This window comes from Hypanus sabinus, chromosome 10, assembly GCF_030144855.1.
Source record: "Hypanus sabinus isolate sHypSab1 chromosome 10, sHypSab1.hap1, whole genome shotgun sequence".
Classification (NCBI taxonomy): Eukaryota; Metazoa; Chordata; class Chondrichthyes; order Myliobatiformes; family Dasyatidae; genus Hypanus; species Hypanus sabinus.
The window spans coordinates 60,601,187-60,622,540 of record NC_082715.1 but is presented as its reverse complement, the minus strand read 5'-3'; the positions used below and the strand labels follow the sequence as shown (position 1 = coordinate 60,622,540).

The 21,354-nt window shown below is 44.8% G+C and overlaps 2 protein-coding genes across 7 annotated transcripts in view; one reads left to right on the top strand and one right to left on the bottom strand.

The window, feature by feature from the left end:
• LOC132400697 (uncharacterized) overlaps positions 1 to 15,200 on the bottom strand; it is an 86,603-nt gene extending 71,403 nt beyond the window's left edge. For all 4 annotated transcript variants that reach the window (XM_059981929.1, XM_059981932.1, XM_059981930.1 and 1 more), the window contains exons 1-2: positions 15,062 to 15,200; positions 9,170 to 9,452 (exon numbers count right to left, since the gene is read on the bottom strand). The gene's annotated coding sequence lies outside the window, so the exon portion shown is untranslated. The remainder of the gene's footprint in view (positions 1 to 9,169; positions 9,453 to 15,061) is intronic.
• A 169-nt stretch (positions 15,201 to 15,369) lies between these two features.
• mboat2b (membrane bound O-acyltransferase domain containing 2b) overlaps positions 15,370 to 21,354 on the top strand; it is a 142,522-nt gene continuing 136,537 nt past the window's right edge. For 2 of the 3 annotated variants that reach the window (XM_059981935.1, XM_059981933.1), the window contains exon 1: positions 15,370 to 15,589. In XM_059981935.1, coding sequence (XP_059837918.1) covers positions 15,506 to 15,589 — 84 coding nt within the window. In that variant the 5' untranslated portion in view covers positions 15,370 to 15,505. The remainder of the gene's footprint in view (positions 15,590 to 21,354) is intronic. The other variant, XM_059981936.1, reaches the window with a different exon arrangement.

Genomic DNA, 21,354 nt, shown 5'->3' with positions numbered 1-21,354 from the left:
TGTCAATGAAAAAGCGGGAGGTGCGAAGGGCAATAACTCAGTATTATATCAGGAAGAATGTGTTTGCAGCTGAGGTATTGGAAAATATCCCTGAAAAGGTACCAGCTAGTGGGGCGGCTCAGTTAGAGTTGGAGAAATTAAGGTTGGAACATGCAATTAAGATAAAACAGCTGGAGGCAGCTGAGAAGGAGAATGAAAGAGCCGAGAGAAAGAGGGAACATGCGCTCCAGCTAAAGGAGTTAGAGGTGAAACAGGAGCAGGAAAGAGCTGAGAAAGAAAAGGAAAGAGCTGAGAAACAAAGGGAGCATGAAATTCAGTTAAAACAGCTGGAAGCAGCTGAGAAAGAGAAAGAGAGAGAGAGAGCCGAGAAGGAGAGAGAGTATGGGGAGGCAGAGAAACAACGGAAACATGATTTGGAGATGGAGAAGTTATGGCAAGGGTGAAGAGATCAAGGATCAGACTGAGAGGAACGGTTTAACGTTAGTCAAGAGTTGAGGTTAGTACCTCCGTTCGAGGAGACGGATGTTGATAGTTATTTCTTGCTTTTTGAAAAGGTGACAGTGAATCAGAAGTGGCCCAGAGATCAGTGGGTGGCGCTGTTACAAAGTGTGTTAAAAGGGAAGGCACAGTGGGCATATACGGCGTTGGCCATGGAGGAGGAAGAGGAGGAGAGTTACGACAAAGTAAAGGCGGCCATTCTCCAGAGTTATGAGCTAGTACTGGAAGCGTATAGACAAAAGTTCAGAAATTTAAAGAAAGGGTGGAATCAGACGTATACCGAGTTTGCCTATGAGAAGGGTGTGCCCTTGAACCGTTGATGCACAGCAGAGATAGTGGAGGAGGATTATTGGCATCTCAGGGAGTTAATTCTGATTGAGGAATTTAAAGGTTGTGGTTCGGAGGATATCCGGATGTATTTGAATGAGAAGCAGAATAAGTCCATCTCAGAATTTGCCAGGTTCACAGATGAATATGCCCTAACCCACAAGACAAAGTTTTCCTCGAATAAAAGTTTCCAGAGAGAAAGTCCGCCTGCTGAGGCAGAGGTTCCGCCTGGAGCTAGTGGTAAGGTTGAGGGGGAAAGGCCAGACGGCCAGAGATTTCCGGGCTTGACCTGTTTTAATTGTGGAAAGGGGGGGCATATTGCATCTAGGTGCTTTGCTCCGAGGAAAGAGATAGGAAAAGGGAAAGCAGCAGTCCCTATCGGATGTGCCATGGTAATCAGTAAATCGACAAGAGAACCCCGGGTAGACAGAGTACGAGAAGGGTCTGAGACTTGTCTGTCAAACGGAACCGTGCCTGTGAGGGAGGGAGACACATCAGTTCCAGTACGGATCTGGAGAGACACGGGGGCTGAACTGTCGTTGATCAGCAGTAAGGTACTAGATTTTGGTCGCAAGACGGGAATGGTAGCTGTGACAGGAATAAGCAAAGGGACAGAAATGGTGCCCTTACATAAGGTCATTCTGGATTGTGAGCTGGTGTCTGGACCAGTTGAAATTGGGGTGCGATCAGAATTCCTGAGAACTGATGCGGATGTCCTTCTCGGTAACGATTTAACAGGTGGTAAGGTTTGGGCAGCAATGACGCTGACAAGCCGGCCGGTGAGTGTTGCGGTCCTGCCCCTAGATTCCAAGATCTATCCTGCATGCGCGATCACTTGCAGCATGTCGAGAGAGGCAGCTGAGAAATGGAGCAGTTTAAATCCGGCCAGTTCCGATTTGGCAGAGACGTTTTTACCGACCCCGTACCACGAGGGTTTAGAGGGTGGTAAAACGAAGAGTAGTAAAGTGAACGAGGGTAAGGGAGAGAAGGTAGACCTGCCCTTAGCGAGGAGAAAAGTTTTAGAGGCAGAAGATAAAGATGAGAAACAGCTGGAGCTGTTAAAAGGTCAGGGTTGGACCTGGATGATCTGTCTGGGTTGGCAGAACTGTTTGAAGAGGTTGAAAATGCTAGAGGTGTTCGCGATAATGAAATGAGGGCAGTCCTAGATGAAAAGGATGCCATTACCTTGAAGAAGTCTGCCGGGTTGGCAGATGAGGTTATTTCAGCCCACGGGATTGAGTTTACTCCAGAAGGGAGTTGCCCAGAGAGTAACTGGGAGGATCAGGGGAACTTAGAATTTGAATAGGGTATGGGTATTGAAAGCCTGGAAGAGGCAAATGTCCCGTTTGAGTGTGTCCAAGATGTGGATGCATGTGGTACTGAACCTAGTACTGGAGCTAAGAAAAAGTCTGAGGTATTTGATTCCGTTGAACGGGGAGGCCGTCCTTGTGGGTCAGATAGACATGGTTCAGTGAAGAAAAGGTTAACCTTGGTAATAGTGGGAAGTGAGAGTTCCCAGGTGTTTGTGCTCGATGGTGGGTTAAAAGTTAATGTGGACACCAGAAGTGGGGAGATAAATATTATTATTGAAGGAAACGGGAAATATGTAGTTCCCAAATTGAATGAAAAAAATTTAAAGCCTGCGGATCACTTACAGATTGAGTTGGAAGATGATGGGGGGGGGGGGGGGGCCATGCTATTGTTATTCCAGAGTGCGGTGTGAAAAGGCAGAATTTGAAATGCTGCTTGAACAAAGAGTTCGAACTGAAAGCTAATAGCCTGAAGGGTCCTGAAGAGAAAGCTAGCAACTTGTGTAAAATTAAAGAATTGAGAGGAAATTCAGAAGATGGTCTAAGTTTGGGACACAGTGTTGATAAAATAACTTCTATGAAAGAAGCGGGCGAAAGCCTATTTCACCAGAGTACCCAAGCTCCCCACATGGGGATTAACCGGAAAAGAGGCGAGGGTTAATGGGGACGCCATTTTTAAATAGCAAAAGCTGGTTTTACGGGATTTCGACAAAGCATGTGAATAATAAAGACAACCCCATGGAAGCCTGCCTGTTAAGTTTGAAAGCAACGGAAAGATTAGTATTTGCATGAACTTTTGTAGTATTTACGTAAGCTAAGATCACAACTCTTTAGTTTTTGTTTGCTGAAGGAAAGAAATAAAAATAGGTGGCTCTTAAACTGAAGTCTGATGCTACAAGACTTTAGTAAGGTACAAGATGTTAAGATATTAAAGGAAGTGACACTGTAATCATTAATTGTTTAGATGCTGAATTGAATGTATAACTGTATTACTCTGTAGTGAAAAGGAAAAGCTTTTGTATTGTGTTAGATTCTAAAATCCTGTAAGACTCTGTACTACTTCATTTCACCGCTGGTGAAAACGCTTTGAAGAAAGGGGGTGTTATGAATGTACAACAGCTCTGAGGGGCCGAAGGGTGCGGGGTAGCCCCCTCCTTTGTGAGAATCACAGGATCGCTATTGATTTGGGTCAGGAGACCCAGGAAATGAGAGAGGGACGTGCAGAATGTCTTGTTCCCCGGCGATATAAAGCTACGGGAAACGGCCATTGTCTCTTGGAGACGGACTTGTGTATTACAATACTGTGCTACGTGGAAACCCTCAGGCAAAGTGGGCTGGTTGAGGGAGGGATTGCATCACCCCAACCTGATTGACATCGGAGACCCTGTGAGTCAGGATAAAAGAGGGTCTGTGGGAACAGCCCCCTCAGACGCACCAGAAGAAACGCTAGCGATCCCGTAATAGCGGAAGCCGGTGGGAGGAGGCCACATGCGTTCGGTTCCATTTGCCCCGGAACCGGAGGCTCTTACCACGAATGGCTTTTAGCTAACAACGGGGAAACCAATTCCCAACGACTCTCGAAGGATTGACATCACAAAAGGACTGGGGCAAGTTTTAACCCGTCTTTCTCTCAAACCTAAACGCTGCAGCTTAAATGAACTAAAAGTGACTTTTGTATTTCCATCGGACAATACATTATCCCCTAGACAACGATAGAGCTATTTCTTATTGATTATTATTATACCCACGCTTTTAGATTTAGTATTGATGACGTATATTATCTGTATGTTTGCATTGATATTCTTTTGTGTATTTTTATCAATAAATACTATTAAAAATAGTACCATCAGACTTCAACGGACCTCTCTATCTTTGCTGGTAAGTGACCCAGTTACGGGGTTCGTAACAATATACACACACACACACACACACACTCACACTCTTTATCATTTCAGATCCTCGCTATCTTCTGTAGATTTATGATCCTGTGGTTGTCAATCTAAGCAGATGTAAGCTGCTAAGTCATTGGCCATGCTGTGACTCATGAACATATCCTAGACAAGCTTCCAGATGTTGTGATCTTAGTCTTGGATAGACACTGAAGCTGGTGGTATAAAGGACTTCGTTTATCATGAAGAGCAGACATTCTGCTGGAATCCAATCTTTTTAATTCAGAAGGTACTTCAAAAATGCTGGAAAAAGAACCACATAAAATGAATATTCTTCTTTCTCTGCCATTTGGATGAGGAAATAAAATGCCAAGAGGCTTCAGGGGCACCTCTATAAATAAGTTAATGGGCAAGAACATGATACCTGGGGTATAAATGAGGTCATCCACTTTGGTAGTAAAAGCAAAAACGTATTTTGTTAAATGGTGAGAGATTGAGAGGTACTGGTGTTTGAATAAATTTGTTGTATCTATCTAAAGGAATCACTGAAAATTAATATGCAGGTACAACAAAATACATAATTAGGTAGGTAAATGTTAGCTTTTAGCACTTGAGTACAAGAAAAGAAACTCCTTGCTTTAATTCTATAAACAAAAAAATGATAGGTGATCTTAATGAACATTTTTAATAGGGCTTGGCAAAGTGAATGCAGAGCTGATATTTCCATGGTTAGATGCTTAGAGCCATGAATCACAATCTGAAAATGGAAGGTTACCCATTCAAGACAGATGAAAAGAAATTTCTTTACTGAGAAGGACTGAGCTATCAGGAGGTGTGGAACAGCTCAAAGAGATAGGGAGAGTGAAACTATAGAATGAATTGAACACTCAGATGCAAATGTTACAATTAAGATGTTGCTCAGCTGTGATGTAATGTAGGTATACAAACATCATTAGTATTATGACATTGGCAGCAGAAAATGGATAACTTAGTTTTAGGGATTGATAAACTAAAAATTTGACAACATAAGTGAAATGATGTCCTGGAACTTCCAAGGAAAATTTTTAAAAATAAGTAAGAGGACCATAAACAAGAGAAAATCTGCAGATGCTGGAAATCTAAGCAACACGCACAAAATGCTTGAGGAACTCAGCAGGCCATGCAGCATCTATGGGAAAGAGTAAACAGTCAACATTTTGGGTTGAAACCCTTCAGCAGAACTGGAGAGAAAAAAACAATGAGCAGTCAGAGTTAGAAGGAAGGGGAGGAAGAAACAGAAGGTGATAGGTGAAACCAGGAGGGGGGAGGAGTGGTAAAGAACTGTGAATGTTGTTGAAAGAGATAGAGAGCTGGAGAAGAGTGAATCTAATAGGAGAGGACAGCAGCCCATGGAAGAAAGAAAAGGAAGGAGGAGCCCCAGAGGGAGGTGATGGGCAGGCAAGGAGATAAGGTGAGAGATGGAAAGGGGGATGGGGAATACAGAAGAGGGAGGACATTACCGGAAGTTCAAGACATTGGTGTTCATGCCATCTGGTTGGAGGCTACTCAGAAGGAATTTAAGATGTTGCTCCTCCAAACTGAGCATGCCCTATCGCAATATTAGAGGAGGCCATGGATGGACATGTCAGAATGGGAATGGGAAGTGGAATTAAAATTGGTAGCCACTGAAAGATCCCGTTTTTTCTGGTGGATGGAGTGCAGGTACTCAGCAAAGTGGTCTCCCAATCTATGTTGGGTCTCACTGATATACAAGAGGCCACACTGGGAGCATTGGATATGGTATATGACCCCAACAGACTCACAGATGATGTGACACCTACCTGGAAGGACTATTTGTGATCCTGGTAGTGAGGGAGGATTTGTGAGGGCAGGTGTAACACTTGTTCTGCCTGGAAGTGTTAGTGCCAGTAGGGAGATCAGTAGGGAGGGATGACTGGACCAGTTGTGTAGGGAGCGATCCCTGCAGAAAGCAGAAAGTGGGGGGGGGGGCGGTGGCAGGGAACTTAAATACTTGAGGGGAAATCTGAGAGGAACTTCATCCCTTGGTGGTGCAAGTGTGGAACAAACTGTCAGCAGAAGTGGTAAATGCTAGCCAGTTATAAGAAAACTTTGAATGAGTATATGGTGTCAGGCCTGCACAGGCAGGCACCTCCCAGTCTCCACCCAGCTAACAGGATTCACCTGCTACTTGTTTCCAATGCAACACCTGCAGCCTATTTAAACACACCCCTCTTCCACAATCCTTGTTCACTCTTTAGGCCAACCAGTTGCTCCTAGACTTGTTGCCTGTGAGCTTAGTGTCTCCGCTTGCCTATTTTGTGGTTTATTATTAAAATCATCACTCACCGCTAAATCCACTTTGCAGTTATTCATTTGGGTCAAGCCTCCTCCATATTTCCTGACAAGATGTGCGAACCAGCAACTAACCCAGCAGTTTGCTTGCCTAAAGGAAGTTGTCTGTCAACATGAGCACATGATCCAGAAGCAGCAGGAAAACATTGACCATTTGCAGCCACTCAATCAATTCTCTGCAACCTCACACTAGTGGAACTCCTTCCTCAGAGCCCTGGGCTCCTGTGTCCAAATGCTTCCATGGATCTAAAGCTTCCTGTCCCAGTGTGCCTTACATTTTGAGCTCCAGCCACCTCTGTATGTTACAGACCAGGCTAAGATTGCCTTTGTCATTTTTCTCTTGTCTGGGCAAGCTCTGACCTGGGCTGTCACTAACTGGGACAATAAAATCCCCACTTGCAACCAGTATGAAGGTTTTACTACTGAGGTGTTTTACGAACCCTGTCACTGGGTCACTTACCAGCAAAGATGGAGACATCTGTTGAAGTCTGATGATACTATTTTTAACAGTATTTATTAGTAAAAATACACAAAAATAATATCAATGCAAATATACAGATAATATACGTCGTCAATACTAAATCTAAAAGTGTGGGTATAATAATAATCAATAAGAAATAAGCTCTATCGTTGTCTAGGGGATAATGTATTGTCGATGGAAATATAAAGTTCACTCAGTTCATGCAGGCTGCAGCTTTTGGGGACCACTGGGTTGCAATTTGTTGGAGAGAGAGAGAGAGAGAGAGAGATTTAGAGAAAAACTTGCCGGCTTTCCTTTTATGATTTCGATCCATCGGAGTCTCGTTGTCATGGCCGTTCAATTGTGGCCTCTCCTTTAGCTAAACCATTCTTCCGTGGTGAGCCCACCACCCAGGCAAGGGAGGATGCACACGAGCCCCCACCGGCTGTCGCTATTAAATGCTGTCACTGGCTTTCCAGTATTTCTCCTGGTGTGTCTAAAGGGGTTGTTCCCCAGACCCCCCTTTTATCCTTACTCACGGGGTCTCAGATGTCAATCAGGTTGGGATGATGCAATCCCTCAACCAGCCCACTCTGGTTGTCCCCTGAGGGGCTTCAATGAATAGTACATTACTCAATACACAATTCAGTCTCCAAGAGACAATGGCCGTTATCAGTGGCTCCGTTCCACTGAAGCCAGGACACATTCCAAACCTTGTGTATTCTGTGTGTCTCTCTCTCATTTCCTGGGTCCCAGACCCAAATTAATAGCGATCTTGCGATTCTCAAAAAGGAGGGGGCGACTTTGTACCCTTCAGCCCCTCAGAGTTGCGTCACATTCGTAACAGGTGTGCCAGATTTTAGACCATCTAGGAAGTGGAGGGGAAGCAGTAGGTCAAATACTTTGCCTGTGTCAAGGCTTGTGCTCAGTCCTGGATTACACGTTGAACTCGGGTCCCTCTCAGAGGAATGCAGCTGGAATGCGGAAGGTCTGCTAATCCATTACCGTCATGACCTCTCGGAGTGCTTGAAGGACGAGCTGTCTACCTGGGAGATGCTCACCAACCTCAAGCCTCATCACTCCGAACCTCCAAATTAACGAGTGTATTGTGGAACGACCCTCCAGATCATCAGCCAGCACCACAGCTCCATTCTGGGAACCATTTCAGACTGAAGGACCCTCAACATCAATGCCTCCACAACCCATGCAGTTAGGGAGAGCTCCCTTAAACACCCAAGTGTGTGATCATCAGTGGAGAAACAACTTGGGCACTTACAGCAGAACCGGCAATTACCCACACATCAAATGGCCACTGCGTCTGGGAAAATGGCACGACCAGGTAGAGATGGAGGGGCCTTCTACCTGGTAAGCTCCCTCCAGCCTCTTGTTCCAGCAGCATACCCTGATGCACTTTCTGTCCACCTCCACACCCTGACAGCTCTACACACACAGGAGATTCTGACAGATTTCTGCACAGTAGGAACTTTCTGGTCTGGACGCTTTGTGCAGCTTGGACCTCTCACCCCTTCTTTATCATGGCCATTGATGGATGTTCCCTGGAGTCTGGAATGGTCAGAGAGCACACATGAGCGTCAGGGAGGACCCAACATTCCTTTTATCTTGGGTTACCCCTGGCCCTCCACTCATGGACCCTCATTTCAGCTGTTCGTCTGGTTCACTGTTGCGTTGGGGACCCACCTGCCTGCAATATTAGCTTACTTCACTCGTAAATCCAGGGAGAGGGAGAAACTCTTGATCTCACCAAACTCCCACTGGAATACCAAGACTTAACCATTGACTTCAGTAAAAAGGAAGCCAGCACTCAGTCACCAGCCACATCACAGACCACATGACTGCAATTGACTTCCTCCCGGGCACCAGTTTTCCCTGAGGTCACCTGTTCTCCCTCTCCCCTCCTGAGAACTAAGCTATGAATGACTACATTGTCAAAGAGCTACAGCACGACTTCATTCAACCATCCTGGGCCCCAGTTGCTGCAGGGTTCTTCTATGTTAAAAAGAAAGATGGGGATTGTCATCCCTACATCAACTACCGTGAATTCAGCAAAATCACCATTAACTGCTACTCTCTCCTCTTGATGGATACTGCATTCAAAGCAGTCTGTGGGTTTGTGGGTTTGCTTTCACCAAACTGGATCTGCAGAGCACATACTTCTGATTCACATCAAGAAGAGTGGAAGATAGTTCATAACACCCACTGGCTACTACAAATACCTGGTGATGCATTTTAGACTTTTTAACAATGCAGCAGATTTACAAGCCTTCATCAACGCAATCCTCAGAGACTTGCAACGTAGGCACATGTTCACCTACCTTGTTGACATCTTCACCTTCTCCAAGACCATGTCTGTCACATGCATTCAGATCTTCAGTGTGTCCTCAAAGACAAAGTCTACTGCAAGTCAGAGAAATGCCATTTCCACATCCCAGTCATTTCCTTCCTGGGTTACTTCCTTGCAATGCAAGGTATAACTATGGATCCAGAGAAAGTTGTGCTGTCTTTGTGTCGGATCAGAGCCAACAATTCATCTCCCACTTCTGGTGAGCCTTCTGCTCCCTCCTCCATGCCTCAGTGAGCTTGTCTTTTGGCTATCATCTGTAGATCAATGGACAGTCAGAATGAGCCAATCAGCAAGTGGAGAAATTTCTGTGTTGCTTCGTTGCCTCTATCCCTTCCACATGGAAGGAATATCTGCTCTGGACCGAACCATCCCACAATCTACACACTTCTGCCATGGCTATGTCACCCTCTGATCAACCGCTACGAAGCCCATTGTTCCTTTCAGAGGAGCCAAAGGAGGAGGTCCCAAGCACCAGGACCCTGGTTCGCCAATGCAGGAATGCTTGCAAGAGGACATGGAGGGCCATCCTAGCTGCCAACCACACCTACAACCACCACTGTTTGCATCCAGACTACTCTGGCTAGGAGACTGTATCTGGCTGTCCACCTGAGACGTGCCCCTATGCACTGACTCCTACAAGCTCATGCCCTGGTTCATCAGTCCCTCTAAGATTAGCTATGACATCAACTCTATAACTTCCCATTTTCAGCTGCCACAGTCACTCTGGATCACAGCGACCTTCTACATGTGCTGCCTGAAGCCCAGAATATGGGATTGTTGAATTATGCTATTGTACTGCAGAATTTCATTGTAGAATTTTGGGTCTTTCTGATGTAAGAATTCTTATATTCATTTATGGAGCACTGTTCAAGATGCTAGAATTCTGAACTACTGTTCAGAAGTTTCAAACTACTGTACAGCAAATGAAGGTATACTTTTTCACAAAACTGTTAAATATGAAACTTGGCAGCTTAATTATAAACAGTCACTTCCCACAGAGAGTGAAATGATTATACCCAAATTGTCAAGGTCTGGTCTGTGAAGTCCGCGTTCCAACTCACGGTCCATTCGTGGACTCCAGACTCCGGGTCTTCCGGCTGTCCCTCGTCTCATTTGGGCTTAATCGTAGGCACCTGATTCTCATCTTGGGGCCAGGAATATAAGAGGCCCCCGGGGGTTGAGGGTTGTTGCTGGTGTGTCTTGTCAGTAACCTCTCCTGGTCTCTGCGGGGTTCGTCTTGTCAGTAACCTCTCCTGGTCTCTGCGGGGTTCGTCTTGTCAGTAACCTCTCCTGGTCTCTGCGGGGTTCGTCTTGTCAGTAACCTCTCCTGGTCTCTGCGGGGTTCGTCTTGTCAGTAACCTCTCCTGGTCTCTGCGGGGTTCGTCTTGTCAGTAACCTCTCCTGGTCTCTGCGGGGTTCGTCTTGTCAGTAACCTCTCCTGGTCTCTGCGGGGTTCGTCTTGTCAGTAACCTCTCCTGGTCTCTGCGGGGTTCGTCTTGTCAGTAACCTCTCCTGGTCTCTGCGGGGTTTGTCTTGTCAGTAACCTCTCCTGGTCTCTGCGGGGTTTGTCTTGTCAGTAACCTCTCCTGGTCTCTGCGGGGTTTGTCTTGTCAGTAACCTCTCCTGGTCTCTGCGGGGTTTGTCTTGTCAGTAACCTCTCCTGGTCTCTGCAGGGTTTGTCTTGTCAGTAACCTCTCCTGGTCTCTGTGGGGTTTGTCTTGTCAGTAACCTCTCCTTGCCTCTGTGTGACTTTGCCCTGTTGGTATCCTGTCCTCCTCCCTGTGTGGTAAGTCAGGCTGTCCTTGCTGTGACCCTATGGTGGGATCTGTCCCTCCTGGTCCTTGCCTCTGTTGGGTAAGTCAGGCTGTCATTGCTGTTACCCTGAGGCTGGACTGTTCCCTTCCTTCCCTCTGGAGCCTTGCCCTGTTTGGAACTGTCTGTGTCCATGCCTTTGCTAGGTAGGTCTGACTGTTTTGCTGCTACCTAGTGTTGGCAACTGTCTTGTTGTGTTCAGTGTTCTGTGTAATGAGTCCTGGCCCTATGTCCTGTACCCAAGGAGGGGTCCTGGCTCTGTTCTGTAATGCGTCCCAGCCATACGTCCTGTACCCAAGGAGAGATCCCAGCTCGGTGTTCCATGTTCCTGCCTCCCTCGACTGTTCTGCGTTCCTGTTCTCCCTCGACCCAGGATCTGTGTTCTCGTCTTGTCGATGTGCCTCACCCAGCCCAGGAGTTCCTTGCACAGCCTGGTGCTGGGATTCCTTCATCCTGTGCTGGGGTTTTCTTGTCCTGTCCATGAGTTTCACATCCAGTCCTGTGCCTCTCCTCGTCCTGTAGCCATGTCTTGTCCTCGCCTTGTTCTGGAGTCCGAGCCCGTCAAGACCCAGGTTCTAGGTCCTTGTCCAGTCTCTGGCTCGGGGTCCAAGCCCAAGCTCCTGGCTCCCAGTTCCATGTCCTGGTTCTGCTATCCTCCAGTCCTAGCCCAGGCCCTGAGCCCTTGTCTCGTACCAGGCCTGTCTTGTGTCCAGTGTCCTTTCTTCCTGACTTCCCTTGCTTCCTTCTCTCACCTAGTTCTGTTCCTGGTAGTTCAGTGTCTGTGTCTTGCTTTGGGTTCCACTCCCAATGCCCACCCATATGAAACAAATTATAGAAAAGCAACATTAACACCTGTTCCTCTATCTCCAAAGATGCCATTTGACTTGAAGACCACTTGTAGTATTTTGAATTTGTGTTTTATTGACATATTCAAGGAATAAAAAATTATCCAGTACTTGTGTTAACCAGGGATACTGCTCAATCCTTTAAAACAATACAGGATTTTTTTCTGCATCCATCTGAGAAAGGAGACAGGACATATGTTTAACATCAACTCATAAGCACACTTGCATCTTAGTTCTCAGTTTGCACTCCCAGGAACAAGAGAATAATGGAATCAGCTGTAGTAGGGGTTCCCAACCCTGGATGCACAGACCCCTTACTTAATAGCACTGGTCCATGGCACAAAGAGACTGGGGACCCCTGATGTTCTACCAACAGCACTGCTGGGTTGGGAATCTGGGATAAACTCCTGGTTTCCTGCTGCTATAATTGCAGGAACCTGGCAGCAAGGGGTTGTCGCTGGCGATGACAGGACCCAGGCGTGGAGGAATGACAGACTCCTGTGTAGAGACGGAAACAAGAGTTCATAAGAATGAACTCGACTCCTTGAGTCAAATCATTATTGGAACAAGGACCCCATGATAAGTGCTAATCAGGAGTCTGTTTTAAATGATCACAGTATGTGGAAAACAGGTGCCAATCAAAATAAACTTGACAAGATTAAACAGAAAACAGGAAGACTTAACGACTCCAGTTAAGGCAACAATTAACAACTATAGGTGTTCTAGAAACTTCGGAGCCCAATGCACTGGGACTTGCCGCACAGGTTTGCCATGACAGGAACAGTGTGAACTCCAGTTGCTGTTTGCTGCTGGGTCAGGAATTTGCTGGAAATCCTGTGATGAAGTGCCCCCGCCTCACTGGTGTGCAGAGACTGTCTGTGATTTCTGGCGTTGGGCGAGCCGGGGGAGCGGAACAGCAACTCAATGCTGAGATGGGGGGGGGGGGGGGGGCGATGTACTGGTTCCACGTAGTGATGGACTGCCTGGATCCTACAGTGTTCACCATCACCACCAACTGGATATGCTGACAACTGCAGTCTTTCCATCCCTCTACCGTATTCCGCTGCAAAACGCTTCACAGGGAGATTTCCCAGGGCAGTGCGCGCTTCGTGTCGGGAGGGCACAACAGATAGGCAAGACATTGGGAGGTAGCAATTTTTATCACCTCCGAGAAGGGCCATTATATAGCGAGATGGTTAATGTCAGTCCCGCTGCGTGATGACGCTAACCCAACCTCTGCCCTCCCCATTACTACACAGAGGCTTTGAGATCACAGTATCTGGGCTGTCCGTCAGTTTGTACAACAGCTGCTGCTTCTTCCCGACAATCGCAGACAAACTACACCGGCCAGGAAGCAACCCGAGTCCCATGTCTCAACATTCTTTCCAGTGGAAGCGCCAGCAGAAATTCCGGTCACAATCACGACATGTAACAGCCTGGAGGGCGGGCGATTCACCCGAGCCGTCTTCAGGTTCATCTGGGGATCCAGGATGGGGTGGATCAGACGGGTCACAAGTTCCATGACAACGGGGGCAAAATCGAACGCACTGTCACCCTCATAATGACCACCTTCGTGTGTAGCTTCTTCGGATTGCATGGAACCTAAATACATGGGCACCAAGTACGATCACGTGCCGAGATCCTATCCGTCCCCAGTGTTGGGAAGGATGGGTCTGGCCCCGTTGCCGCGCAATGTCACAGTCAGCCGGACGTTGCCGCTCTACCTTACCGTTGTGGGGAAAGTTCTCAGCGACCAACAGCTTTAACTACAAGCTGTGGTCAGTACGGAACGTCCTATCCAATGTGGAAAAAAGTTCTCGCCAACAACTTTAACTAAAAGTCTTATCAAGCTGTGGTCAACATGGAACGTCCTGCAGACACAGCAGGATAAGGCTTAGATGGACTTTGGTGGTTCCCTGAGCAGACTGCCCAGACCATCAGGCGGAATGCCCCATCGCCAGACCTCACCTACAGGCACTACGACTCTGCCTGGCTGGCCCTGAGAGGAGCTCTCCCGGCATACCCAGAGTATCGTTTCTACAGGGCGCTGCCCGCGGGATGACTATAGTGGGGAAGAGCCCGCGGCTCACTTTGCTGTCTGTGAAGAGCGCGTGGAGAATACTGCAATGGTTCTGTGTCGCTCTTCATCCCGAGCAGCTGCGCGACAGAAGGGTCTCTTTTCCCAGGGATTGCCACGGAGATGAAATTCAAGTGCTGCTGGCAGATCATCCGCTTGGTGAAAGATGCCCTTCGGTCCGTCAGCACATCAGGCTGTCCGTGGAGCAGGGTTTCCCAACCTCTTTTATGCCACGGACCAATAACGTTAAACAAGGGAATCAGTGGACCCCAGTTTTGGAACCCCTGCGGGCCGTGGAGGAATGCTGCCGACTGGAACGTCAGGGCAGCCACCGCAAGGGAAAGTGTGGGGCTCTTCTGTTACTGGAAAGGGAGGGGCGTGGTTGGGGAGAAAGCCCTCGGTTATCGTAGTGTATCACAAAGGGGGCCACGTGAGTGCCAGCAGTGTTATGGATGTGCAGGAATGCACTGAGAGTATTGACTTCGAATGTAAATTATACGATTTATTCTTGGAAATATTTTTTATTATGAATAAGGTTTATTTTGTTAAAACATGTACCTCGTCAGTCAAGGGATGCACAGTTGAAGTAGTGGAGTTTCATGCCTACATCTAGTAAATTCTCAGAGCTTTCCAAGATGAGTGCTTTTTTAAAATCTCTTTTCCGCATTGCTTCTTTGTTTTCTTGAACTCTAATTCCTCCGCCTTATTTGAACCTGGTTCGTCCGATGTTGGGTTCTATTTTGGCACTGGAATGTGCAGCGACACTTGCGGGCTGCCCTCAGAACATCCTTGGGCGTTTTGGTTGTTAACGCAAACGACGCATTTCAATGAATGTTTCGATGTATGTATTCCCTGAAGTGACGTTCAAAGGCGTTTCAGAAGTTCTTTTGATCCTGTCATCCACAAAACGTAGCTTTGACATTTTCAGGTTGAGGGGAAAATGGGTGGCGGTGGTGGGAAGGGGGGAAATCTGCCAAATTAGCACGCCACAAGGTGCCACTCTTCAGCAGATTCTAGGCGAGTGGTTCGGAAGAAATTAGTTAAAGGCAATTGAACATTCAAGGGAAAACACAATAAATAAATAAATCATAAACATAAACACATAATTTAGACATTTAAACCGAATCACCTTAATTTATCGTTTTCACAATTTTCTTCCCAACCTTCTTCGCACATTCACATCATTACGAATATCAAACAAAATGTCTAGTAGAAGTAAGGATGGAAATTGTCCAATGAAGAGAATTTAAGTTCCCAGCCTTTCCAAGATCCCATATGGGTCAACAGCTCTTACGTGCCACACGTTACAGCTGTCTTCATTCATGCAATTCTGAAGACCATGAACGTACCACCCTCGCTGAGATCCACCGCTCCCTTCGATGACACGAAGCGATTAACAGCCCTGTTAGCCAATGGGGAAGCGGGGGCTCTCCTGTTAATACCCACAGAGGGGTCCCGCCCTCTCCTGCACTGGGCCAATGAGCGTTGGCGCGGGGCACGGGGCGGTCTGATTGGTCGCGAGGGGTGGGTTCTGCTGCTATGGCTTTGAGCAGGCGGCATTCGCTTGTCAAACATGGCTTCGAGTAGCAATAGCGGCAACACGGGCTCCACTCTGCTGCAGCCCTTCAGCGAGGCCATTAACCTATCCGTCGACCAGGTAGGTGAAGCTCGGTACATTTGGGTGGATGACCATTACTCATCGCCGCGCTCACTGACCCGACCTTGAGAAGTTTGCAGGGCAGCCCGGCTCAAGTTGTGTGCTCGGCCCGGGGAGGAGTAGTAGCAGTAGCGGTGGCGGCAGCCAGTACCTGGAACCTTGCAGTTTAACTACCGCAACAGCCCATTGCTTGCCCAAGAGTTAAATCTGTTTCCATTTTAATGCATTCGGATTTCCCCCGTTACAGTTGTTAATTCGATGTTATATGATGTTTTGATCCACTTTGCAGCCCCTCCCCTCTTTTAAAAACTAGTGCGAAGCAGGAGATTTTGCTTTGCATTTAAATATCGCAATGAGCTTGGGGTCGTCGCTTGCTCTCCCATTTCATCTTCAGTTTCCTTAGTGAGCAACGTGCCCTTGTTTTGTTAGGAGGTTGTGTATGGTTGCATAGTTTATTTTCCTTGGGAGTGGGTGGGGAGGTATTGGAGCTTTGGGTGTGGGTCATTTACAGTCTATCACCAGTTTCAGCCCATTGTCAAGTTAGAACATATGCCAAAAATGTAGATAATTAAAATAAATATAAACCATAAAGTTATTGAGCAGTTGTGCCTATCATTCATTAGCTACATGTGGACTCAATGTTCGTTGGCTTCTTGTGCCTTTTTGTAACCAGTACTCAACGATTAATCGTAACCTCTGGTTTAAGACGTCTTCACTTGAAGCAAATGCTTGATAACATTGAATTGTACAATTATTAGATCGGGGAAGTTTCGAAATGTGGCAAACCCAAATGTACTGAGATGTTTTATTCTTTAATGTTTTTGAAATTGTTTCCGCGTTAAACAAAATTACTGAATGGTATTTTTGAAATAGTCTTTCAAGTAACGAATTTCAAAATCCTATTTAATTACTGTTTTGTATTATGTGAAATTATTGGTAATGATAGTTTTAAATTATTTATACATGCAGGTGATTCATTCAGTATGACACTACCACAGTCCACCCCCCACCCCCCCCCCCCCCCAATCCATTGCTGAAACTGTGTATTCCAAGACTTAATATGGACACCAGTCTGGTCTTATGCCCAAGACGCAATAAAACAGTGGTTCCCAAACTTTTCTGGGTTACCATCCCCTTGGCTCCCAACCACATCCACAGTGTTCCCCACTCCCTTTCTGGTCATTACATAAAAACTATAAAAAAAATTTGATTTATGATGAACAGTGAAAGAAAATAGGAAAAGCAGTAGTGAATAATTACAAAATTTATTCAAATCTGCAAATAAAGTTATTTATTTAAGTGTAAAACAATTTTCAGCAAGTTTTAGTGTACAGTAGTCCAACTCTTCAGTGCTTTTTCACCTTTCAGTGAATTGGCTTGGTGCAGTGATATCAGCTTCTCAACATCAGACTGAATATCACTCAGAAGTCTCAGATCCCCACCTTCAGTAATTTACAGTTTGTTTCATTGCTTTGAAAGAAGTTGGAAAATTGCATTGAAACTGTGCTTCACTAAATATGATCTTGAAAATGCAGTAAAGAACATTCTGACCTTTTTCCACAGTGCAGGATACCGTTTGGAGATATATTTCAACAAACCAAAAGTCTTGATATGATTTTCTTGAACCTCTGCTTCAGCTCAGTCAAATTTTTAGTGAGATCAGTTCTTCCTCCATCCTTCCTCATTACAATTGTACAGGAATGGATTTATTACTCAGTCTGGAATTTGAATTGAGGGAAGATCCTGTAATCTGTCTAACATGTCTTCATTCAGCTCACCCAGGTGGGCACAGTATACTTGATAATCATCATCTAGTATTCTTTCTTGCTCTTCCAACTCAGAGGCTCAGAAATTGGAAAAGGTTGCAATGCCTGGTGTACTTGGTTAACTTGGACAGAAATGTGGAGATGACTGATTTGACTTTGATAAAATTCCTTGTAATTGAATATTGATTTCATTAAACTTTGCAAATAATTCTGACAAATAAGCAATGTCATGCCTGATAGTCTTGAGTTAATGAATAAATGAAGCATTCAAAGTGTTGAAGAATTTTATCAGTTTCAAAAATCGCATTATAAGCATCTCGGGCAGTTCCTTTTGAGAGCCATCTGACTTCTGTGTGCAACAGCAAGCTTTCGAACTGTTCATCTTTCACAACACAAAGCCCTGGGCAGAGTCAAATTAGGAGTGTGGGACTTGATTTTATTTATTTCTCTGATAGTATTTAATTATTGTACAGCTGAGCACTTAGTTCTTTTGGGACAAGATGATGTCTGTGAATTATACAGTGAATGATAAATATGTCAGGTACAGCTTTTTTCAAGAAAGAAATAGCCCCACCGAGGTGCCCCATCTGTTGCACAAGCAAGAATGTTGGTGAGTGGAATGCACTTCACTTTGGAAGACTGCTCAGCAATTCAAGATATTGATACCCCATTTGTAACTGTCTCTAAAACCCTTACAAATAACAGCTCTTGAACCAGGCTTTCATCTTCTATGAATTGAACATAACCAAGAAGCAAAGATTCCTCGCTTGACAAAATTGACTCATCAGACTGGAGGGCAAATTCTGTTGTCCTAAGTATGTTGCACAATGTGTCTTCCACATTCTCAGGCATTTCTTTTATTCATTTTGAACAGAGTTGTCACTGAGCAGAATCACTTCAATTGTTTGGTCTGGAGACTTGTACAAAACCATACTCAGAGCCTCTCTTACTGTGCTGGAAGAATTAGATCTTCTCCAATTGTATTGGGGCTTTCTAGATTTAACAGTGAGCAATGAAATGTTGTATGAATCAAACTATCATCATTTTTTTTGTGAAGTACTTTACTGGCAAATATTGCCTCATTTGAAAAAAAACATTTGCACACAACAGGGACGTTAGCTGCTGTTGGTTGCTTGGTGCTGGTATAAATCCGTATTTCAGATACCCACACTATACTGTCTACACTTCTTTCTCATTTAGTCTGCTTCTGCCATCTTCATCTTGGATTGACGGCCACGATTAGTTGTTTAAGTCCAAACTCGAGCGCTGCAGTCAGTAAAGGGGAAAGTTATGATATCATTATAGCTCAGCCGAAACCTGACTCTCTGCCTGAAGGTTCATAAAGTGGGGCAGCAATATCTCATTTGGGCCATGGGCTAGAAAAATGCAGTCAAGACCATTCAAAAGGGCATTTACCCCATTGAATGCCATCCAGGAAATGTGCTACTACATGATTAGAGTATGGGAATCATACTAACACTATGATGTTAACACTATGATAACTAACTAATGATGATGAATGGCAGTAATGTGTGGGCCAGGCCAGGCTCAGAAATAACACAATTTCTTCAGTTCAGGTTTCTCATGCCAAATACCAAAGTGTCAGATTGCTTTTCAACAGCTGTAATGTGCTTCAAGTGAAGTCTAAGAGTATGATGTACTAGCAAGAGATGAGGTGGTTACATGATCATTGTAATCAATTATGAGGCACTAAGGATTAAATGCTAATAATGAGTAATTCATTTATTAAATTTAAGTCTGTAATCCTTCGGCTGCTCCCTTGCTACTAACCAACTCCTTTATCTTTACTGCCCTTCTGTTAAAACTCACACTGTCCCCAGGCAAGGGGACATTGTCACTTTGTAAACCACTACTCTAAAGATTATCTCTGTAGTCAAACACAGTGATACATACTCACAAATATACTTTTATTATTTAGTAAAGTAGCTGTCCTTTTAGTTAAACAATGATCTTTGTATATGTCTGTAATCACATTTTTGACATATTTGCTACATTCTTCTTCATTCAATCCCAACCAGGCCATCTGTTCTAATTTGTGGTTAATATTTAATTACAAAAATAACTTGGTCATATCTGTTATGCATGGTATGTAAGTATGGACACAATCAATTATGTGGAAGTCTTTATCATGTAAATACTTCTGATACACAATTTTTGTAAACTAATTTTCACAAACTAATTTTAGAGAACATTTTAACCTTGCTATTGTATTGGAAGCTTTTATCAAATAAGGATGGGATAAACAAAGTTTATAGATTCCTTGTTTTCACTTTTTTATGATTTAATTTGTACATGTAAATTGGTTGCTGTGGTGACTGATGATCTCGAAATGTACTTCAGAAAGTGGTTGGAAGCTATAATCTTGAACTGGTGCAGACCTTATGGTGAACATACCTCCGCAATGCTATTAGATAGAAAGTTCAAGATTTTTAAAACAGCGACAATAGAGCAGAGAGAATATACTTCAAAGTCAGGGTGGTGTGGAGAAGATGATATTTTTATGAATCATCCTACCAATTCATACCAGGGAGTAGAATTAATGGATTTGGGAGGACCTGTCAAAGTGGATTTGATGCATTATAGTTCTGAAACAGGTTTAATAACACTAGCGTATGTCATGAAATTTGTTACACAGCAGCAGTACATAAAAAAAAGTAAATTACAGTAAATATATATTAAATAGTGCAAAAAGAGAAAAAAAAAGTACTGAATGTTCATGGGTTTAAAGTCCATTCAGAAATCTGATGGCGGAGGGGAAGAGTAGTTTCATGGGCTAAGCACACATCCTTGAGGAGTGCCAGTGTTCATTGTCAGCAAAGTGGATATGTTATTTGTGATCTGCACATACTGTAGTCTTCCAATGAGGATCCAGTTGCAGAGGCCCCAGTTTTGGAGCTTTTTGATCAGAACTGTAGGAATGATTGGCATTAATTTCTGAGCTGTAGTCAATAAACAGCAGCTGACCAAAGTATTGGCACTGTCCAGGTGATCCAAGGCTATGTGAAGAACCAATGCGATCGCATCCGCTGTAGACCTATTATGGTGACAGGCAAATTGCAGTGGGTCCAGGTCCTTGCTTAGACAGGAGTTAATTCCAGCCATAACTAACCCCTCAAAGCACTTCATCACCGTAGATATTTGTCCTGAAGGGTACTCTGTCTTGTGCTGGAGGAGCTGAACACATCCAGGAAAGTGGAGAGTGTTACTATACACTCCTTATTTTACTTTGTTGATTGTGAAAAGCCTCAATTACTATGGAATTCCAGGGGCAATACGACATTTATCACTGAACCAGTTACCTTTCTAGTTAGTACATTATATTTTCTTAAGCATATTAATTATGCCATTGAACTTCATAGGATGTTGTTGAACATTTCCAGTTTGTCAATGGCCTTTCCTGGCTCTTGTGTGCCACAGGTCTACTTTGTTATTTAGTATTATTATTTAATCTCTGGATATTTTTTCCAAATCTTACAGCTTGTGGGTGCAGAATGCTTTACAATCTGAGAAACTGTACATGGAACTCCAGTGAGAGTGTTGATCTATACTGAACCATCGGCACCACCCCCTTTTCAAATTGATTTTGATTTCTTTGTGCTACCCATGTATGCCTACAAATTTATATTTTGTTGTATGTAGTTTGTATGAGAAAAAGGAATATCTGGAGCAACAGTTCTGTACTCTGTGAATCAGTCAGGCTCTCCCTTTGGGGGAGAACCTTTTGCTGATTATCGAGTCGGAAAACTCGGGGGTGGGGGCAGGGAGTGACGTGGCAGACTTTAACACCATAAATCTGCAAGTTGTTTTGCTTAAGTCTTCCCTCTTGGTGTGGAAGGGTGATACATCTCTGTCCCTTTATTAGGGAGATAGAGAGAGCCTGTGCCATGTCGAATTGTCGGGTGAATGATTAGACTGCAGATCATTGGTCATTCTTGGGGGGGGGGGGCTTTGGTTGGTGGAGGGTGTTGATGCTTTATT